General features: G+C 38.0%; 1 protein-coding gene across 1 annotated transcript; it reads left to right on the top strand.

The window, feature by feature from the left end:
• Nucleotides 1–6,025: 6,025 nt before the first annotated feature.
• KRT27 (keratin 27) lies at nucleotides 6,026–10,758 on the top strand. Its single transcript, XM_036268147.1, has 8 exons — nucleotides 6,026–6,518; nucleotides 7,017–7,099; nucleotides 7,460–7,616; nucleotides 7,884–8,045; nucleotides 8,125–8,250; nucleotides 9,834–10,051; nucleotides 10,270–10,319; nucleotides 10,437–10,758. The coding sequence occupies exons 1-8, from the start codon at nucleotides 6,075–6,077 to the stop codon at nucleotides 10,577–10,579; spliced, it is 1,383 nt and encodes a 460-aa protein (XP_036124040.1). The 5' UTR covers nucleotides 6,026–6,074; the 3' UTR covers nucleotides 10,580–10,758.
• Nucleotides 10,759–18,624: the final 7,866 nt, after the last annotated feature.

Raw genomic sequence — 18,624 nt, 5'->3', positions numbered from 1 at the left:
GGATTTTACCAATGATCTTACCTCCAACTCTTCAGGAGATGGAGATACTTCCCAGCATACCATTCCTCCTATACTTAGAATTAGCTCTGGACAGATCCACACCAAGGTTCATGACTTTTCTTCTAGAGCAAAGATCAGCAGACTCTTTCGTTTGTCAAGGCCCAGAGAGTAAATATTTCAAGCAATGGAGGCCATAAGGTCTCTATTTCAACTGCTCAACTCAACTGTGATTGCAGAAAGCAGCCACAGACCATAGATAAACAAGTGAGCATGACTGGGTTCCAATAAAACTTTATTTATAGACACAAATTTGAACTGCAAATTTGACATGTCATGAAATATTATTCTTCTTTGATTTTTTTCAATCATTTAAAAATGTAAAACCATTCTTAGTTTATGAGTTGCACAAAACCAGGTAGCAAACCAGATTCAACCCACCAACACCTGTTCTAAAACCTAAAATCTCATGATGTTGACGAACAGTATGGTTATTGCATTTTTTTATGTTTCAGGATCAAAATGTATGGTAGGGATTTCCAGTACATAAGAAATTCCCTAACTAAAAGGAGAGTGGCTCTCCTTATTTCTCTAACATACAGCCTGAGTCTAAAGAAAAGCTCCAGCGAGGGCAGGAATTCTACCCAACAACCCAACAGTCACATGGGAGTTCAAAGAAGTGGTGATAGGTGGGATTTTACAAAATCGTGAACCAAAAGTCATCAAATGAAGCAGATACTAGAACTTCATGGGGAAATAACTTCCCAAATGTACAACTCACAGAGCCAGTTACATAATTTGCAGGGCTCAATGCAGAATAAAAATGTGGAGTCCTTGTTCAAGAATCAGGCAAAGAATGTCCATTAAAGGCACTAAAATATAGGGTTTTTTTTCTTCTGCAGTCATACTCTCAACTTCTCACGGTTTCTTTGGGAGGGGTGCCATTTAGTGTCATTCTAACTAAATAAAAATTAAAAATTTAATTATTGGCATATATTTAACTATTCATTTTTATATTGTGCAGTACCGGTTTTAAATCCAAATATAAGATCATTTAACTTCTACACGGAATCAGCAAAATTACACTATTCATATTTTGTAGCTCATATATGCATATGTATTTTGTTCTTACCAAAACAGTGAGAACATTGCAACAAACTCTTTTTATTTCAGTTCTTTACTTATTCCAAACTCTGACGTTTTGAGGTTTGGGCATTTGTTTTTTCTTTTTATTTTTGTGGTATGTGCCCCTAGCAGGAACCGAACCCGGGACCCTCTGGTCCACAGGCCGACAATCAACCGCTGAGCCAAACTGGCCAGGGCTATTTCAGTTCTTTATATGCTCATATTCTACCAACACTCTCCACCATTGACTTAACTGATGAGTAAGAAAAGACCAGAAAAGGAACTGTGGGTTGCCCTGCCTTTCTATAGCATTGTTTGCAGAAGTGGCTCATACAGTAAGGTACCACAAGTAAATATATAACGGGGTTTCTTGATCACTCATGTTTCTTAGAACACCACTGCCTTCTTTCTGCATTTGAACCAAGTTTCATTTGAATGGAAAGTCCGGCCTCTTGAGATCCCATTTCTTGGATTCTAAGACTTCCCTTTTCATGTTTGTTTTTCCCTCTGGTGGTTTCCTGACAAAATATGCAAGAGAAGTAAATTTTTTTTAGAGTTTTCTTATCTGAAAATATTTGTATTTCACCCTCACTCATGATAAATTGTCCAAGTAGAGAATTTTAGGTTGGACAGTATTTTCAGTTCGAATTTTGAAGGTGTTCTTCATAGGAATCATGGTTTCCAGGGCTGTTGAGAAGTTTAGAGCCATTCTGATTTCTCCATCAGTGGACATGTGCTGTCTTTTCTTCTGACACTTCAAGTGTTCTCTTTTTCTCGACAGTTCTCTGGAATACCCTAAGCAGGTGCCTTGCTGTGATTCTTTTTCATTTATTACTACTGGTTCTTGGTAGTATCTTTCAATTTAGAATTTCAGTCCTTAGTTCTAAGTGGTACTATATAGTATACTTATAAAGTAATTTCTTCATCATTTCTCCCTTCTCTTTTTCTGGAAAATCTACTTAAGGTTGTTCTTTTTGGATCAAGCCTCTAATTTTCTTTCTTTTTTTTTTAATTTATTTATTAGGGTTTTTTTAATCCTCAACTGAGGACAATTTTCCATTTTTTGTTCAGACAGAGAGGGAGAGAGAGAGAGGAAGAGAGAGAGAGAGAAAAACATCGACATGAAAGGGACACATCAAGTGGCTGCCACCCGCACGACCAACCAGGGTCGGGGACAAACTGCAACTGAGGTACGTGCCCTTAGCGGGAACCGAACCCGGGTCTCTCTGGACCACAGGCTGACGCTCTAACCGCTAAGCCAAACCGGCCAGGGCTCTAATTTTCTTTTATTCACTTTTTTGTCCTACTGTTGGGGAGATTTTTTAAGTATGTTTTCCAACCCATCTATTGAAAGTTAATTTTGGGAGCTGGGTTTTAATTCTCAAAGCCGTGTGTGTGTGTGTGTGTGTGTGTGTGTGTGTGTGTGTTCTGCTGTTTAATTTTAATTATATTCTATTCATGTTTCAAACATGCAGTATTTTTGTTACTTCTAAGACTATTAATTATAATTACTTTCTTTTTTTATTGATTATTTAGAGAGAGGGGAAGGGAGAGAGATAGAAACATCAATGTGAGAGAGAAATATCAATCCTGCCTCCTGCACACCCCTCCCTAGGGATCGAGCCCACAACCCAGGCACATGCCCTGACTGGGGATCAAACCGGGACCTCTCAGTCCATGGGACGATGCTCAATCCACTGAGCCACACCAACCAGGCTAAGTAGTTTCTTTTTTAAAGTTTTCTTGAGCTTCCTTTATTGTCTCAGTTTCCCCTGAGTGCTATATTTTGCTTCTTTCTTTGAGTCTTTGTCTTTCATGTTGGAGTTTTTTTCAGTGTATGGTGATCTTTGAAATTCTGTTCAATAGTAAGGCTTTAAGTATTTGGAAGCTCTGTGTATGCACTTATGTATTTCACTTCCAGGTGCTGGTGTGGTGAACTTCCTTCGGTAGGAAACACTCAAATATCTGTGTTCAGAGGTGTTTTGTTGTTGGTTTTGTTGTTGTTGTTGTTGTTGTTGTTGTTGTCGTTGTTGTTTTTCTTCTAGGATTCTTCAGCTTCCTTAAAGAAGACCCAACAATCAGAGCTGGCTACATAATCTGCAGGACCTAGTGCAAAATGAAAATGTTGGACCCCTCATTCAAAAGTCTATAAAAAGTTCAGTTAGAGGTTCTAAAATATAAATATTTTTCCTCAAAAAAATTTTACTACATAGAATATATAATACATGTAAGAGCTATACATATATAATAACATTAACTTACGAGTTGCAAAAAATAAACATTTTTGATGTCAGCATTTTATGTAATACAATAAATTATAATGATTTATTAATGCGGTTTCTTTTTTTTTTTAATCCTCACCCGAGGACATTTATTGTTCAGGTAGAGTGGGAGGGAGAGAGAGGAAGAGAGAGAGAGAGAAACATCAATGTGAAAAGGACACATCGAGTGGCTGCCACCCGCACGACCGACCAGGGCCGGGGACAAACTGCAACCAAGGTACATGCCCTTAGCGGGAACCGAACCCGGGTCTCTCGGGACCGCAGGCTGAAAACCAATGGGCCAAACCAGCCAGGGCTTAATGTGGTTTCTTGATCGAACAATGATTTTTCTGGCTTTTCTGAAAATTCACTTATGAGGTCATGAAAATTTATATATCCAGCAACTTAATTTTCAATCTACATAAATGAAACTGATGTCAGTCATTCTCAGCCAAGATGTCAAATAATCTCAAATGGAGAGAACAGCATGAACAAAGACAAAAAGGGGAGGGAAGGAGAGTAGTAAAAGAAAAGAATAGACAAGTAAGTTAAGTGGAATCTACATGAAAAGGAGTCTTAAATTTCAGGCAAAGGATTTTAAACTGGAAGAGAATGAAGAAAGGAGGGAAACACTTACTGACTACGTAGTATTGACAAGCATAGTTGCTTTACATGTTTAAGCTACCATTTAGTCTTTTTTTTTTTTATCCTCTCTCAAGGACATTTTCCCATTTTTTATTCAGACAGAGTGGGAGGGAGAGAGAAGAAGAGAGAGAGAGAGAGAAACATCGACATGAAAGGGACACATTGAGTGGCTGTCTCCCGCGCAACCCAACCAGGGCCGGGGACAAACTGCAACCGAAGTACATGCCCTTAGTGGGAACCGAACCCGGGTCTCTCCAGACCGCAGGCCGACGCTCTAACCGCTGAGCCAAACCAGCCAGGGCGTAAACTACCATTTAGTAACCTCACAACATACAAGTACTAATGTCTCTATCTTAGAGATGAAAAACCAAAGGTCAGAGTGAATAAACTTTGGATTGGCCCCACAATTAGAAAATGGCAGAACTGGGATATGAATGCTGATGTATCTGATTAAAGAGTCCAGGTTCTTTCATTAATGGTGGTGTACTTCAGGAACAATACCTTGGCACCCAACTACTTAATCATTAAGCCTTAATGACCATGATGGAAAGAAAAGACTTGCAACCAGAAATCCAATTAAGGTTCTACTAACTGAGCTGAAAGAAAATGACAGTGATAAGGGAAAGAAAAATGCTTCAAGAGACACTACAGAAGTACATTCAATAGGACCTACTGACTTATTGGATGTGAGTTAGTAGAAAATTACAACAGTTAGAGATTTCTTAGTAATCTTGGGCATGACTCACAGTAATTCCACCAGCAACTAACGAAGGAAGACACAAAAGATCAAATTTTGATGCCAAAGTAATTGTGTGCTGAGTTGAAAGTCAAGACAGAATATCCAAGTAGAAATGACTGGAGGGTAGAGTAAGGAGTGGGTCCAGAAAGGGGAAAAGGTCAGTGCTGAAGACGTATATTTAGAACATGAACTTGGAGCCAAGAAGTGATGAGATCACCAAGGAAGAGTATGTACAAAAGAGGAGCACCAAGCACAAAACTGTAAGGAATGGAAAATTTTAGAGCGAGAAACTATGGATGGAAGAAAGAAGAGGTGCAAACAGAGAAAACAGAAGTGTTCTCAGAAAGCAATTGTTGAAAACTCAGTAAAACTGGGGTGTTTTGTATCATATGTGTCTAAGAGGATGTAGAAGGAAAGATAAGCGAAATGATGACTGGATTGGAGATGTGGGGTAATTAGTAACCAAAATTCAGGAGTGAATAGGAAGTGAAAAGTGGAGGAAGTGAATGAAAAAAATTTTTCTAGAAATAATAAAAGAAAGAAATGTAAAAATATTAGAAATAGAAGAGAACATACAAGCCATAGTCTAATCCCTTCATTCTACAGATGAGGAGACTGAGCTCCAGACAGGTTAACCAAAACCTTTAGTTAACCTGGTTAGCAACAGAGTTTAGACAGAAAACCAGTAAAGATGAAACAGTAACTCAGGACAGATGGGGTCAAAGTAGAGGCCATTAATTCTTCAATGTCCACTTAAGACATGGCCACCTTCTTCTGGTACCATGAACCCAGGGTCTTGAAATTATTTTTAACATATTTGAAAGATCATATTATCCATAGAAAACCATAAATATAATACCTCACTTGCTGGGGGGAGGGGGAATGCAGCGTTGTTTGTTAATAAAGAGAAAGAGAAATTTGTCTATCACACTTTTTTATTCTTTTGGAATGCTATACTCCTGAAGCCTAGAAGACAGGAAGACTTACTCATACTAAATTTGAAATGCATTACTATAATAATCTTGATAATACTCCTCCCTGTCCCATTTTGGAGATAACATATGACCCCAAGGTAACTATCCACCTACAGAAATGGACACAGTAGGGTAAAGACATTCATTAAAAAAAAAAAAATCACCCAATTATGAATAATTCACGATGAGCTGGCAAGCACCATTTTACTATGGGTAGCAAGGTTCATGGAGAAACACCCTGATAATGTGTATATAAAGACAAACCGAACTGTCTGAGCAGGACATTCGCCATCAGAGCCTCATTCCAGGCACAAGTGCTCCAGTCTGGACATCATGTCTGTGCGCTTTTCTTCTGCATCCAGACGCCTGGGCTCTTGCGGGGGCGTGGGCTCTGTGAGGCTATCTAGTGGGGGAGCTGGCTTTGGGGCTGGAAACACGTGTGGTGTGCCCGGCATTGGAAGTGGCTTCTCTTGCGCCTTTGGGAGCAACTCATCTGGAGGAAGCTATGGCGCAGGACTGGGCGGGGGCAGTGCATCCTGCGCTGCCTTCCTTGGGAATGAACACGGCCTCCTCTCTGGCAATGAGAAGGTGACTATGCAGAACCTCAACGACCGCTTGGCCTCCTACCTGGAGAATGTGCGAGCCCTAGAGGAGGCCAATGCAGACTTGGAGCAGAAGATCAAAGGGTGGTACGAGAAATTTGGGCCTGGTTCTTGCCGTGGTCTTGATCATGATTACAGCAGATACTTTCCAATAATTGATGACCTTAGGAACCAGGTAAGAAACACAATGTCATGAGGGTTAAGATCCACCAGAGTATTTAGCCACATCTACACACTCACAAATGCATAAGCAGTCACACAGAAGAAGCAGGCCTTTGTTCTCAGCTTCTAATTTTCAGTACTTCATTATTAATATTAAAAATAATTTATATTAAAATTCTCATCTTTGAACATGTCTCACGTAGTATCTAGTATGAGGTATGCATGTTGATGCTTTGAATAATATCAAAATATCAAAAACTGCCCAATGTCTCTAGTTACGTATTTATAAGCTTTTCCATAGAAAGAGGTTTTGTTTGTTTTTTTATTTTGTTTTTTAGGGGTGGGGTGGAGAATAAAAAAAAGTCATACTTCAATTTCCCATTTTCAAAAGAATCATTATCGGAGACAGAATGCCAGGAATGTTCCTATTATTTTATAGGTGACTTCTTTCAAGGAAATTTGACATTTTCAAAAGTGTTTCCTCACTCTTCACTAATTCTCCATTTATCAGATAATTTCTGCAACTACAAGTAACGCCAGTGTTGTCCTGCAAAATGATAATGCCAGACTAACAGCTGATGACTTCAGGCTAAAGTAAGTGGAGCTGAAGAGAAACCAAAAAAAAGGTTATCTGAGTATTTCACTCTTTTTAGACTATTTGAGGTTGGCCCAATTCTTTGTTTTCAACTAAATGGGTATTAGAATAACTAGCTGAATTATATATTTTATTTGGAAAATTTGGACGCTGACACCAATGAATGTCAAGATCAGGTGAAAGAGGATTTTGTCTATTTCCATTCCCTTGCTTCAGAGAAATTGATGTATCGCATTATGGGCGATCTAACTGAAGTTTTGAGTATATTTTTACAGCTTGACCTCAAAACTTAGTTGAGTTTTATGATGACTTAGAAACTGATGTGACTAATGCGATAAAACTTGCAAACCTGTCCCAAGGTTTGAAAACGAGCAGGCCCTTCACCAGAGCGTGGACGCGGACGTCAGCAGTCTGCGCAGGGTCCTGGATGAGCTGAGTCTCTGCAGAACCGACCTGGAGATCCAGCTGGAGACGCTGAGCGAGGAGCTGACTTATCTCAAGAAGAACCACGAGGAGGTAGACGCCCTTTCTCCCCGCATTCTACAATCCGCCTTCCTCCCAGTTTCTAAAAAATGAATTTCAGTTGTAATGCCTTAAGTCAATTTCAAGAAGGAACTTGTCAGTTTCTCCATATGGCTTAGGTTGTTTAAAATGTTTTCACTCGCCCCGCCCCCCCCTCCAAAGAAACGAACACTTTTTTGAAAGTGTCTAACTATGCGGATCACGTCTGTCTGGCTCCTTGAAAAGTATCCAGATCCTCACTAACGCGGTTAATTCTTCCAGGAGATGCAGGCTCTGCAGTGCGCCGCGGGGGGCAACGTGAACGTGGAGATGAACGCGGCACCCGGCGTGGACCTCACGGTTCTGCTGAACAACATGCGCGCTGAGTACGAAGACCTTGCGGAGCAGAACCGCCGGGATGCGGAGGCCTGGTTCAACGAGAAGGTGAGGCCACGCTAGGGCGCGCCCACCTGGCCCTGGGTGCTGACCCAGCATCACCCTAACAGGACTCCCAACGTTTCAGAGCGCCTCGCTGCAGCAGCAGATCTCTGACGATGCTGGTGCCACCACCTCGGCTCGAAACGAACTCACTGAGATGAAGCGCACTCTTCAAACCCTGGAGATTGAACTTCAGTCCCTCTTAGCAATGGTAAGTCAAGATTACCCCCCAAAATTGCTTTAGAAGGTCAGAAAAAGTTCCAAGAGGCTTTTCTCCCACATGATAGTACTTATTTTCATTTGTATCCACTAATTACCGTACTTGAAATAAGGCACATTTGCATTTTGCACAGTAAAATCCTCTTTGCCTGAAAAGTATACCTAGCTGCTAATTATTATAAAACATTAGAAATTAGCAAATACAATTATTTTGAGGGACTCGAGAAAGAAATCGTGTTTACCCTGTATCTTCTCTCCCAAGTCAAAGATCGGAAACCACTGTCCATGGAGGACAAAAATACTTCTAGCTTCTTTATCTAGCATTCCTTTGGCTACTTAATTAAAAGCACTTACCAGAGCCTTTTTAAGTGGCACAAACAGGAAGCAAAGTAAAGGCATGAAGGTTGTCTACCAAGCTAAACATGCTTGATGATGATAATAACCTCACTTATTAAGGGTTTGCCCAGCATTTTCACCCACATGAGTCCACAGGCTTGGGCAGGGCAGACTTTATAATTCATGTCATTATTTCCAAAAGAAGAATCTGAGATTCAAAGAAGTTAAGCGGTTTTTCCAAAGTCCCACAGTTGGATACAAAAGAACCATAACTTCTTGCCAGATTTTCGAATTCCCAAGTCTATACTTTTTTCCACAATGGCTAGTAAGCCTCCAAATTTACCCACCAAAGAGGCTATAAATGTATATAAAATTAGGACTTTTCATAAAAATTCTTGTAGATGTGAGGATAAGACATTCTCGTCTTTATTGCATGTAAAATTACAGCAAGCATCCCTCTGTGGGATAAACCCTATATAAACCCATGTGGATTCACAAGCAAATGAATCAAAGGATTTAAAGCCAAAAAAGGTCATGCTTTTCTTTGGGTCACTCTAATTCTGGAAAGTATATGGAGTTCACTACAGGATTATTTTTAAAATATGTTTTTATTGATTTTTAGAGAGAAAGGAAGGGAGAGGGAGAAATAGAAACATGGATGAGAAAGAAACATCAATCAGCTGCCTCCTGCATGCCCCCTACTTGGGATCAAGCCCGAAAGCTGGGCATGTGCCCTGATGGGGAATCAAACCAGTGACCTCTTGGTGTGTGGGATAATGCTCAACCCACTGAGCCACACTGGTCCAGCTACAGGGTTATTTTTTAATAGAAGAGCTGCAGTCCTCATGAGACAAGGCTGCTACATGATTAGAAATGAGGTAGCAAAGTTTAGGGGGGCTTTTATTCCAGGGGAAAGTGACAAATTGTGTCAGATTCTATAAGCACAGGCTATATTTGGGGGAAGAGGGGATCTTTACACTTTGCTCTATGAGGAAACAACTTCATCTTTGCTAACACTCCTAGGCATATGAGTAACATTCCTCATCAACTGTGTTATTCTCAAAGATAAAAATAGCATGGCATATAATAAAGGCAACAACAAATATTGAACAAGTGGAATCTTTTGGGTAAATATTGTTATTTGCATTATGTAAGGATAATCTCTTATATATCTGTGTGCTTTGCCTTACTAAAACAACATTGTGACATTTTCTACTAAACTCTCTTACTGATCCTCAGAAACACTCCCTGGAGTGCTCCTTGACTGAAACAGAAGGCAACTACTGTGCGCAGCTGGCCCAGATCCAGGCTCAGATCGGGGCCCTGGAGGAGCAGCTGCACCAGGTCAGAACCGAGACCGAGGGCCAGAAACTCGAGTACGAGCAGCTCCTGGACATCAAGGTCCACCTGGAAAAAGAAATCGAGACCTACTGCCGCCTGATAGATGGAGAGGATGGGTAAGTACTGCTTCCATTGACAAAACAATTTATTTCAAGGTTATTAAAGATTTTTTGAAATCAAGTACAAAGTGTCTATGACCTATATCATGTGTACCTAAACCCCTTCTATTGTTATTTAAGAATCCAGTGCTCTCCCACCTTAAATCAATAATTTTCAGTTTTCTTAGCAAACATCAGAATGAAATAATTAATACGAACTCTGTATATTTTTACAGCTCTTGTGTTAAATCAAAAGGCTGCAAAGGACCAGGAAATCAGATAAAAGGTAAACAAACGTAGTGTTGAGCATTCAGTGTTTATTTGTATATGTTCCAAATGATGAGTTAATTATTTCCTCTGTATGAATTTGATAAATTGTAGCAATTCATATGTGTCATTTTAGATTCATCTAAAGGCGCTGTGGTGAAAACAATTGTTGAAGAAATAGATCCTCGTGGCAAAGTTCTCTCATCCAGAGTTCACAGCATGGAAGAGAAATCCACGAAAGTCAACAACACGAAGAGTGAACAGAGAGTGCCCTCCTGAACCCCAAAAGAATGACCTTAAATTAAAATATCAAATTGAAGTTAGATTCCTTAAAAAGGGCCCTCTTAACTTTTCTGTTTTTCTTCCAGTGAATTAAGACAAACTATTTTTAGAATAGTATCATTTCTTTGGCTTTCTCTATGGTGGTGTTTCAATAAAAGTTTTCCTGTTGCAAGTCATCTTCACTGGTTCTGGTCAATCTTTGCATTGTAAACGTCACCCGCAACTAGAGCTGAATTTTGTTTTTAATTTCTTCTGTTTAATTCAATGGCCTTCACAGGTTAGGAGTAAATTTAACAGGAAGACTAGTTGGAATCTTCTTCACATTTCTGTAAAATTTAACATTTTTCTTCCTTCTGTAAATACTTATTAAGCACACACTAAGTGCTGGTAATGAGAATAAACCAGTTAACAGAATCTAATCCCTAAGTGCAACATGCTCATAGAAGTGGAAATAAGGAACTGCAGAATCAGAAATATCCTAAAAATGAAGACAAGATTGTAAATGGTGATATTTGAAGGTAGAAGGGAAAAGAGAGAGATGTGAGGACTACATGAGGCATGTGGTCAATTCCACAATGTTAGGCCACAAAACAAGCCTTAACAAGTTTAAGAAAACTGATATCATAACAAGCATCTTTTTTTTACCACAATAGTATAAAACTAGAAATAAATAATAGGAGGAATATTCAGAAATATATAGAAATTGAACAACATACTTCTTAGCAACTAACAGATCAAAGAAATCAAAAAGGAAATAGAAAAATACATTGAGACAAATGAAAATGAAAAATTCAATATACCAAAACTTAGGGGATACAGCAAAAGCAGAATTAAGAGGAAACTTTATAGTGATAATTGCCTGCCTTAAGAAAGATTAGGGGAGGAAGTGGGGCGGAAAAGATAAACCAAAGAACTTATATGCATATATGCATAACCAGTGGATGCGGACAATAGAGCAGAGCAGAGCAGGAGTGGGGAGGAGGGTGTCAGTGGGGGAACAAAGGAGGGACATCTCTAATATTTCCAACAATAAAGATATACTTAAGCCCTGGCCGGTTTGGCTCAGCGGTTAGAGCATCAGCCTGCGGTTCAGAAAGACCCAGGTTCGGTTCCCGCTAAGGGCATATACCTCGGTTGCAGTTTGTCCCCGACCCTGGTTGGTCATGCGGGTGGCAGCCACTCGATGTGTCCCTTTCACGTCGAAGTTTCTCTCTCTCTCTCCCTCCCACTCTATCTGAACAAAAAATGGAAAAATGTCTTCAGGTGAGGATTAAAAAAAAAAAGATACACTTAATAAAATAAAATAAAAAGAAAGATGAAAGACTGAGAGAGCCATGGGGGAGACAGAGTAGGTGGAAGCTACACTCACCTCCTCCCAGGACCAAACTGGAATGACCACTAAAATATAGAACAATCAAGCTGAATAACCAACCAAAGACTAGCTGAACAGAAAACATTGGCAAGAAAATCTTGGACATTCCTCATAGCAAGACTTTTTCTGATAGATTCAAGGCAAACAAAAGAAGAAATAAACATATGGGACTATGAGCAAAGGATTTGAATAAACACTTCTGCAAAAAGGACATGCAAATGGCCAATAGACATGAAAAGATGCTTGATGTCACTAGTCGTCAGAGGTATGTAAATAAAAACCACCACTAGATATCACTTCCCACCTATCAGAATGGTTATCATCAATAAATCAACAAATAGCAAGTGCTGGCCAAGATGTGAAGGAAAGAGAACCCTCGTGCACTGTTGGTGGGGATGCAGATTGGTGCAGCCGCTGTGGAAAGCAGTATGGAGTTACCTCAGAAAATTAAAAATGGAACTGCCTTCCAAAATACTAATTCAAAAGAGTATATGCACCCTTGTGTTTATTACAGCATTATATACAGTAGCCAAGATTTGGAAGCAGCCCAAATGTCCATCAGTAGATGAGTGGATAAAAAAGCTGCGGTACATTCACACTTGGCCATAAAAAAGAAGGAAATCTTACCCTTTGCAATAGCATGGATGGACCTGGACAGCATTATGCTAAGTTAAATAAGCCAGTCAAAGAAAGACAAGTACCATATGATTTCACTCATATGTGGAATCTAATGAACAAAATTAACAAACAAAATAGAAAAAGACTCATAGATAGCAAGCAAACTGGTAGCTGTCAGAGCAGGGAGGGTGTAGCGGGGCTGGGTGAAAAAGGTGAAGAGATTAAGCCAAAACAAACAAACAAAACTCATAGACACAGACAACAGCATGGTGATTGTCAGAGAGGAGTGGGAGGGAGAGGGGTATAGGGGGAATAAGTAGTGATGGAAAGAGACTTGACTTGGAGTGGTGAACACACAATACAATATACAGATGATGTGTCATAGAGTTGTACACCTAAAACCTATATGATTTTATTAAATAATGTCACCCCAGTAAATGCAATACAAAATGTTGCCCTGGCCAGTTTTGCTCAGTGGTTAGAGCGTCAGCCTGTGGTCCAGAGAGACCCGGGTTCGGTTACCACTAAGGGCACGTACCTCCGTTGCAGTTTTTCCCTGGCCCTAGTTGGGTCGTGAGTGTGGCAACCACTCGATGTATCCCTTTCACATTGATGTTTCTCTCTTGCTCTCTCTCCCTCCCACGCTATCTGAACAGAGAATGGAAAGGTGTCCTTGAGTGAGGATGAAAAATATAAATAAAAAAATAAATAAATAAATAAATAAATAAATAAATAAATAAATAAAATAAAAAATGTTTACATTTAAGGAAAGAAAGAAGAAAAATTGCAAATAAACAATCTAACTTTATACATAAGGAATTAAAAAAAGAAGAGACTAACCAAGGTTAGCAAAAAGAAGAAAGTAATGAAGACCTGAGCAGAAATAAATAAAATAGAGCCTAGAAAAATAATAGAAAAGATCAACAAAGCTAAGAATTGGTTTTTTGAAGAGATAAAAATTGACAAATTTTTAGATAGACTAACTAAGAAAAAAGAGAGGACTCAAATAAATAAAATTATAAATAAAAGAAGAGACTTTACAACTGATGCCAGAAATACAAAAGATCATATGAGAATACTACAACATTATATGCAAAAAAAATCTCAACAAAGGGAAGAGTAGGACCAGGTGGTCTCATCAGAAAATTCAACCACTCAAAAAATAATTAATAGCAATCCGTCTCTAACTCTTCCAAAAAATTGAGGAGGGGGGAACACTTCTAAATTCATTTTATAAGGCCAGCATTACTCTGATAACAAAGTCAAAGACACTATAGGAAAAGAAAATTACACATCAATATTCACATAGATGCAAAATACACATAGATGCAAAAATCTTCAAAAAAGTCCTGGCAAACCAAGTTCAATAACACATTAAAAGGATCATATACCATGATCAAGTAGGATTTATTTCTGGGATGGAAGAATGGTTCAACATAGACAAATCAATAAATGTGATATATTGATAAAAATCATGTGTTCATATCAATAGATACAGAAAAAGCATTTGAGAAAATTCAACACCTTTTTATGATAAAAATAGTCAATAAATTAGGTATAGTAGGAATGTACCTCAACATAATAAGGGCCATATATGACAATCCTACAGACAATATCTTAATCAATGGTGAAAAACTGAAAGGTTTTCCTCAATATCAGGACAAGACAAGAACATTCACTCTTTTTTTTTCCAAAGGGAATTTTCACTCTTGTCGCTTTTATTCACTACATTACTAGAAGTCCTAGCCAGAGCAATTATGCAAGAAAACATAATAAAAGCCACCATAATTAAAAGGCATGATGTTATATATAGAAAACTTAGAGACCCCAAAAAATAAATTGTTAGAACTAATAAACAAATTCAGCAAAGTTTCAGTATACAAATCAACCATTTTTAAAAGTTGCATTTCTATACACTTACAACAAATTATCCAAAAAGGACATTAAGAAAACAATCTCATTTACAATAGCATCAAAAAAGATAAAATAAAATACTTAAGAATAAACTTAACCAAGGAGGTGAGAGACTTGTAAATATAAAAATATAAAACACTGATGAAAGAAATTAAAGCAGGCACAAATAAATGGAAAGACATCTCATATTCATTAACTGGATGAATTATTGTCCATACTACCAAAGCAATCTACAGAGTCAATGCAATCCTATGAAATTTCAAATGGGATTTAGAATAGTAAAAAAAAGAAGAAGAAAACATTCTAAAATTCATAGGGAAAAAACAAAAGACCCTGAATAGCCAAAGCCATTTTGAGAAAGAACACATCACACTTCCTGGGTTCAAATATATTACAAAGCTACAGTTATTAAACCAGTATGAAAGATGTAAAAATGGCCAATAAACACATGAAAAGATGCCATTAAGAAAATGCAAATTAAAACCACGAGATGCCACCTTACACCCATTCTGATGGCCACTATGAAAAAAAATAGAAAGTAACAAGTATTGGGCAAGGATGTAAAACAATAGAACCCTTAGGCACTGTTGATGGGGATGTAACGTGGTATAGCTGCTGAAAAAAACAGTATGGCAGTTCCTCAATAAGGGAGAAAGTAGAATGGTGGTTGCCAGGAGATGGGAGAAAAAGGAATGATGAGTTACTGTTTAATGAATATAGAATTTCAGTTTTACAAGATGAAAAGAGTTATGGAAATGGGTAGTGGTTGCACAAAATTATGGATGTATTTAATACCACTGAATTGTACACTTTAAAAGGTTATGATGGTAATTTTATGTCCTGTTTAGTTTACAACAATAATAATGGGGGTGGGGGGCAGACAGAGACTAATGGAACAGAATAAAGAGCCCAGAAATAAACCTATGCATATTCGGCCAATTGAACTTTAACAAGGGGGTTAAGAATACACAATAGGAAAGGATAGTCTCTTCAACAAATGGTGTTGGGAAAACTGCATAGCCACATGTAAAAAAGAATGAAATTGGACTCCTATCACACACTACACACAAAAATTAACTAAAATGAATTAAAAACCTAAACATAAGACCTGAAACTGTAAAACTCCTCAAAGAAAGCATAGGAGAAGGCTTCTTGACACTGATCTGGGCAATGATTTCTTAGATTTGACACCAAAAGCAACAGGTAAGAAAAACAAAAATATATTTAGGACTTTGTAATATAGCTTCCAGGAAAGAATCCATGATAGTGGTACCCAGCACTTACTACATGTAGGACTCTATTCTAAAGATCATTTAATCCTCACAGCAACCCTACGAGGTACGTACTATTATCATCCTCTTTTAACAGATAGAGTAACTGAGGCAGAGAGCGGCTGAGTAAATTGTCCGAGGTCACGTTGCTGGAATGCTAATCCAGGTAGTCTGGCTCAGGACTGGTCTGCGAACCACAACACAGCACCATGCTGGTGAGAACCTCATGATTCTACCTTCCCTCTAGCAAGAGAAGGGATAAAAACAACTAAGTGCATTCTAACTCCAATTAGTCTGAGATTAAGCAAGGGTTCAGCGTCTCCTTCCCAAACAAACCATGGAAGCCACTTTGTGGAAGGAATTAGCACACCATAATCTGGTTCTCGGGGGAAGAAAAAAAAAAAACTAGAAATCTAGTAACAAAACAAATGTCATTCATATTTTAAAAAATACATTTCTAAATCCAGCTAACAAACATAGAATGTGAATTTTAAATAATGGCAAAAGATAGTGAAGCACATTTGAAGCTAAATGCTAAATTTATTGGGGGGAAAATTAGTGTCTGATCATTAGAACCAGATGACACAATGAAATAAGCAGACATTAACACTGCATCACTTAAAGTTTAATTCAAATATGATATGCACGCTATATAATGAATGTTCCAATACCTAATAGATTCTGAAAAAATGAGAATGTGTGTGGCTGAATACATATATCATAAATAAAATAACCATTCTCAGGGAAGAAATACATGATTAGAAATGGCCTAGAGAATTTGTTAAGTCTATCTCCTTCTTCCAGAAAGGACTAAAGCTAAACTACAAGTTTAGAAGAAATTTATGATTAAGAAAAGTCAAGCGAGTTACCCTTAGGAATAAGAGATGCCAACATTTTGAGGAGTTAAACATCATCCATTCTAGTCCTGCTTTGACATAAAAATGTTTTGTGATGTGTTGCCACTTAGCTTCAGAGTCAACTCATCTCCAAAATGGTTCTAATAATATATGCTTAACTTATTTCACAAAAGATTGCAAGTTAATTATTATTTATAAAATATCTAGAGATCAGTAGTTTATGTTAATAATACTTTGCAGTCTCATAATATTTCTTATCCGAGAAACTCAAGAGTTATAAGCTATTACACTAACAAAATACTCTGTTTTTCTTGTTTTATCCATGGAAGATATGAGCAAAAGATTAAAATTTTGACCAGGCCCAGCCAGTGTGGCTCAGTAGTTGAGCACCAAGAGGTCACCAGTTCGATTCCTGGTCAGGGCACATGTCCAGGTTGTGGGCCAAATCCCCAGAGAGGGGCGTGCAGGAGGTGGCCAGTCGATGTTCTCTCTCATCGATGTTTCTATCTCTCTCTCCCTTTCCCTTCCTCTCTCTCTAAAATCAATAAAGAAAAAAATGTGTTGTTTTTAATTTTGATCAGGTCACAACAAAATCAGAAACTAGTCTCTGAATATGAGCTGCTTCTCTTCACTCCTCACACATGCTCTACACAAGTGCAAGTGGCCTGAATCACAGTTTTCTGCTAATTATCTTACAATATTTTGGTCAAAAAAATCCATACATTCTGGGCCACCCAATATTCCATATCTTTTAGGGATAATAATGCTGGAGGTTTTCAAATTAGTCAATATCCACGACCTTGAAAAAAATCTCACTCAGAAAAAGATCACTGTTTCAAAACTCTACAAACCCATAATTAGTCGACCAATTTGTACCATTATAAATGATAGAGACCTGACCCTTCTGACATGGCCACTTTATTATAATAATTTAAGTAATTAACATTTATAAAATGTGTGTGCCCTTCACACTGTTTTATAGTCATTAATTATTGGAATGGCTCAACATTCATTTGAGACTATTCAACATTATTATTTTCATTTGTCTGATAGGGAAATGAAGCTCAACCAGACAGGTTAACTTCTGATGGGCATCAAGGCAAAAGAATGAAAAGTCTGTTTTTATGACAACTAATCTTCCATTTAGAGTACAAAATTACTGGCTTTCTAGGTAATAATGAAAACACCTCTCTCCATCTATTTAACTCCCTACTCATCAATATGAAAATTGATAATCACTTCTCAAAATAATTCCTAATGCCTTAAATGTAGAAATTTAAACTAAATGGCAGTAAAGCATATTTTTGAGGTAGAAAAATGAACAATTTGGAGACTCAGAAGTTAGTTGAATGGACATTCTGATCCTGGACTCAACCAAGAAATCTCAACACAAATAACTTTCTGTCAGGGCCACATATTCATTCTTTTTAATTAAATTGATAAGCAAAAGTACTACTGCAGGTCTTCTATTGTTCCAGTTTTCAGTTTTTAAAAAATCAATTTAAAAACTCACACCACCAAAGGATCACTACCTATTGAGAGTATCTGATTTTGAGAAGAAAGAAAACACTCAATAAAGCATGAAAAACGGAGATACTCCATACGCATTTGCAGAACAAAAGCAGTAGACTTTTCTCATTTGACTTATTACATTTTTGTTATATAGAGGGGGGAAAACTGGGATCTATTCCAGAGGTCAAAAGGCTGTACATGTCTACTCATATTTAAGTTTGACCTTGGAAACTGACTCAGTATTCCTCCACCTGGCATCTTTTCATATATAAGGATACCCTTGGGCACTTTTTCGCCTACAGACTGGACAGTATTGATAATCACCCAATTATGAAAAACAACAATTAGAGCGTGAGTAATAATTTATTACAAATCAGCACAGTTAACACTGAAATGACTTACTGAATCCTATAAAAGGCCAATGGGACTAACTACTGTGGGTGGTGTACTTTGGCTTTGCTCCTCTCTGAGAAAGGGTCGCTGAGCTGTGCTGTCGCC

Source organism: Molossus molossus, unplaced genomic scaffold (assembly GCF_014108415.1).
Source record: "Molossus molossus isolate mMolMol1 unplaced genomic scaffold, mMolMol1.p scaffold_m16_p_19, whole genome shotgun sequence".
In the NCBI taxonomy this organism is placed as follows: domain Eukaryota; kingdom Metazoa; phylum Chordata; class Mammalia; order Chiroptera; family Molossidae; genus Molossus; species Molossus molossus.
The sequence above is the reverse complement of the archived record's forward strand: the minus strand, read 5'-3'. Positions and strand labels throughout refer to the sequence as shown.